We start from the raw sequence: 928 nt of genomic DNA on the forward strand, positions 1-928 counted from the left end.
TGTCTCCCAATAATGACAGGTCTCTTTCACTCAGGTTCACATGCCATTATCTCCCAATAAGGCCTTATACATTTTTTGTCTTTCAACAAATATTTATACATACAGTTTTCCTCAAGCATCCACTAAAATGTCTCACAATGAAAACTCTTCACTAAAATCAGTTGATGAATGACGATCACGAGTTGTTCAACAAAACCAAAAACTTGATCACATCATCGAGGATATGGTCATAAACTCATTCAATATGTTCGTAGGAGATCAACCTCCAAGAGCAAGTAGGAGGTATCATGATAGGCAACGTGAGATGGGCGAAGTATGTTTGTCGGAAGACTATTTTATCGACAATCCGACATATGACCAGGTTATCTTCTGAAGAAGATTTTGAATGCAAAGACCTTTATTTTGTCATATAATGGATGGTGTTACTGCTAATGATGAATATTTTCCGCAAAAAGCTGATGCCACGGGTAGACAAAGTCTTTCACCATTGCAAAAAGGTACTGCGTCCATGAGGATGTTGGCATATGGGTATCAGTTGATGATGTTGACACTTATTGAGAAGAGTGGATCCACAACAAGGGAAGCTCTCATGCACTTCGTAGATAGTGTCATCTCATGTTTTGGTGACGAGTACTTTAGAAAGCCTAACGAAGCTGACTTGGCAAGACTACTCTACTTTGGAGATCAACGTGGATTCCCGAGTATGATAGGTAGTATTGGCTGCATGCATTGGGAATGGAAAAATTATCCAAGTGCATGGGATGGACAAAATGCCGGAAGAAGTGGAAAGCCAACAATCATTTTGGAAGCCGTTGCATCATATGATTTATGGATATGTGTTGATCCTCTCTCTCAGTGATTTGATGATAATCCCTTTTTCCTTTCGATGTATTTTTGTGTTTCTGTACTTTCAGTTCCAGCGATCAAT

At 39.2% G+C, this 928-nt stretch overlaps 1 protein-coding gene across 1 annotated transcript; it reads left to right on the forward strand.

The window, feature by feature from the left end:
* The first annotated feature begins 412 nt into the window (after positions 1 to 412).
* Positions 413 to 859, forward strand: LOC112519154. The gene has a single exon (XM_025127149.1). It carries the CDS (start codon positions 413 to 415, stop codon positions 857 to 859), a length of 447 nt encoding a protein of 148 aa, XP_024982917.1.
* Positions 860 to 928: the final 69 nt, after the last annotated feature.

The sequence above is a fragment of the Cynara cardunculus genome (assembly GCF_001531365.2).
Source record: "Cynara cardunculus var. scolymus isolate 2C chromosome LG 10, CcrdV1, whole genome shotgun sequence".
Lineage (NCBI taxonomy): Eukaryota > Viridiplantae > Streptophyta > Magnoliopsida > Asterales > Asteraceae > Cynara > Cynara cardunculus.